The 2770-nt window shown below is 35.4% G+C and overlaps 1 protein-coding gene across 1 annotated transcript in view; it reads right to left on the reverse strand.

Annotated features, from left to right (window-relative positions):
- Positions 1–1105: 1105 nt before the first annotated feature.
- The window catches only part of LOC104509102 (potassium channel subfamily K member 2-like), a gene marked incomplete at its 3' end in the record, with an annotated part of 14263 nt that continues 12598 nt past the window's right edge, over positions 1106–2770 (reverse strand). The window contains exon 3 of the mRNA XM_010150931.1: positions 1106–1223. Within this exon, the coding sequence (XP_010149233.1) occupies positions 1106–1223 (118 nt within the window). The remainder of the gene's footprint in view (positions 1224–2770) is intronic.

A 2770-nucleotide genomic window follows, 5' to 3' on the forward strand; every position in this document is an offset into this window, starting at 1 on the left:
AATCTGTTAAAATTACATTTCTCAATACTTGTTTTTTTATTACCTTGTGGACCTACTATTATAAAATCATCATTTGTTACTAACCTCAGAGACATAAAAGTTTCACTTCGTTTTCACTAAACCTGTGTTTCAATTATCCTAGATGTGAAAAAAATACTACACATAGACATATTTATATATATATACTCAAACACAAAAAGAAATATAGTACTCATGTACTTCTAAAGAAAGAACAAAGTTACATACAACACTTAAAAAGAATATCCCCTTCCATCACAATATGCATGTAAATGTTACATAGAGACAATTATTGTAACAGTGCTACAATTCCTTATTACCCTCATAATGCGGGTCTTAATTTTTTCTTATTTGCTTTCTTCTTCAAATTTCACCTTGTGGATGACCCTTCTACAATCTGTGAGCCACACTACACCTCTGAAGTGTGTGCCATGTGCACTATATCGTAGTCAAGGGGAAGAAACTGAAAGATCAAGTGCTGCTCCTGTTCACACACGTCCAGAGGGACGGTGGCTCCTGCAGAAACGATCCAGAAAATTCCCCAGGTTTGTGAGCACGGATAAATCACCCTGCAGCCTTGGACTTCTCTGAAGGCAACAGAAGCCTACAAGTAAGCCTTTGAATGTAAATCTGCTCATGAATACAACACTGAAAACTGATTAAGTTGAACTGAGTCTTTACCCTGTTCTCATCTTTTTCAGAACTTAGAGAAAACAGCAACATAGAATGGGATTATACAGACTTGAAATTCCATACATCTCATTCAAGGTTTAATGCACATGTGCTTTAAATCATGCCCTATTTAACACTTGTGATTACACACTTGACCAAATTCCCACAGAAAATGTTTCCACAACCTCTTCTAGTCACCTCGCAGAAATACACAGCAACATTTTTCTTCTACAGGAGAATCATTTACTCAGCTAGGAATCCTTACAAACAGCTATAATTTCTGTCCCTGCACCTAAAAAGTAACTACTTTAAACCAAAAGATTTGGAATATTTGCCATTAACAAATATGTGCACACACTGGAAATCAAATAGTTTCAGCTCATTTACTATAAAAAGATAATAAGGTGTGTCCTACCTATGGTGGTAATAACAGTGCCAGCAAAGAAGAAGGAACTTCCCAAGTCCCAGTGACTGTTCTGAGTAGATATGTTTCCTAAAGGTATGATTCCTGAATTTATTGCTGCCACTACTTGCTGCAAGTTTAAAAAGATTTTTGTCAATATTCATGAAACAATGATATTAACATACATTACACAGTAAATTGATTAAATCACTTATTTAAGTCAAACAATAAACCAGAAAAGGATCAGTCTTGCTCTGCTTGAGTTTTATCAGTCAGGCTACAATTTAATCTCCAGCAGACACCTCAAGCACTTCAGCACACAGCAGAGCCGTAAACTCCAGACCATTAAGGAGAATGCAAAATCCACAATATCAGTAACAGCCTCACCTTAGCTAGATGGCAAACACAATTATTTTTACCATTGCAACTATCTGGTGAAGAAAAATATGCATTAAACAAAGATCTACAATAAGAGTTTCCCAAAATATTCCTCTATTAAGTTAGGCAAGCAAATGTAGTTCTTAAAACACGGTCATTTTAAAACTCCAAGAAACAATGGCCATGCATTATTTTGGATCAAATGAACTCCAAGTAATTAAAACATTTTTGTAGAACAGATAATTCAATAATTAAAGCTTAGCAATTACAATTATAAAACTTTCACTATATTAAGAAAAATTCAGTCAAATATCAAGTGGGTATCTCTAAGTTTGTACAACTATATACTTCATAAATGTTGTTGAAAAATGCAGTTCTAGCAACTAAACTGAACAAGCTTGCCAACTAGTGACGTTTTCACAGTCTTCAGAAACATGAAACATTTCTTATTTCAGTGTCACCTACTGCAAATTCTTGTCACAAAAAGTATTCCTGTGTAGTTCTAACTCTGCTGCAGACATATACCAGTATTTGAGTTAAACAGTACACATTAGAAAAAGGTATTTTTAAACTTGCAATAAATATTTTAAGGAATGTTAAGTCATCATTTCATTCAGAAACTTTAAAACAGGACTTGTTTCATAATCAGGATCCTGATAGCAATAAATGATATTTAACAAAAACAGAGGAAGCAATACTGAAAAGCTAAAATGAACATTTTATCTAACAGTTTCTGCTTGGTGAGTTGTCCAACCATAATTATACACATAAAGACACCCAGCAACAGGACAGACCAGAATGGTTTCCCATGTGGGCAGTCTGTTGCAGAGGAAGTGTGTTGTGCAGTAGCAATCATTTTTTGAATCCAAAAATACAATGATAATTTGCAAATGAAAACATTTTTGTTTCTAAGCAGTGCCCACGGAAGTCAGTTGATCTGGACAGAAATGACAAAATACCGATGCTGGATTAACCAGGCCATCGGTTTTTCATGACAGGATGTCAACTTCAATCCACCATTTCCAGTTTGCCATTTCCAAAGCTCAGATGCACAAAGTAACCGTTTTAAAGTCCACAGCCACAGGGATCTTGCTGCCTAAACCATTTTCAACATCTAGGACTGTCAACAACAAGCCAGCTGGGGTATCTTTACATGGACCTTACACTGGTTTGTATTCTATACCTTCAGCTGGTTTCATCTCTACTTTATTTTTTAAACACCAGAAAGTCAGACATCAAAGATGTGGAATTTTCAGTCCTGCTGAGAAAGGAGAAAGGATGGGGAAAGGGAAGGGAAAG

The sequence above is a fragment of the Eurypyga helias genome, unplaced genomic scaffold (assembly GCF_000690775.1).
Source record: "Eurypyga helias isolate BGI_N326 unplaced genomic scaffold, ASM69077v1 scaffold5514, whole genome shotgun sequence".
Taxonomy (NCBI): domain Eukaryota; kingdom Metazoa; phylum Chordata; class Aves; order Eurypygiformes; family Eurypygidae; genus Eurypyga; species Eurypyga helias.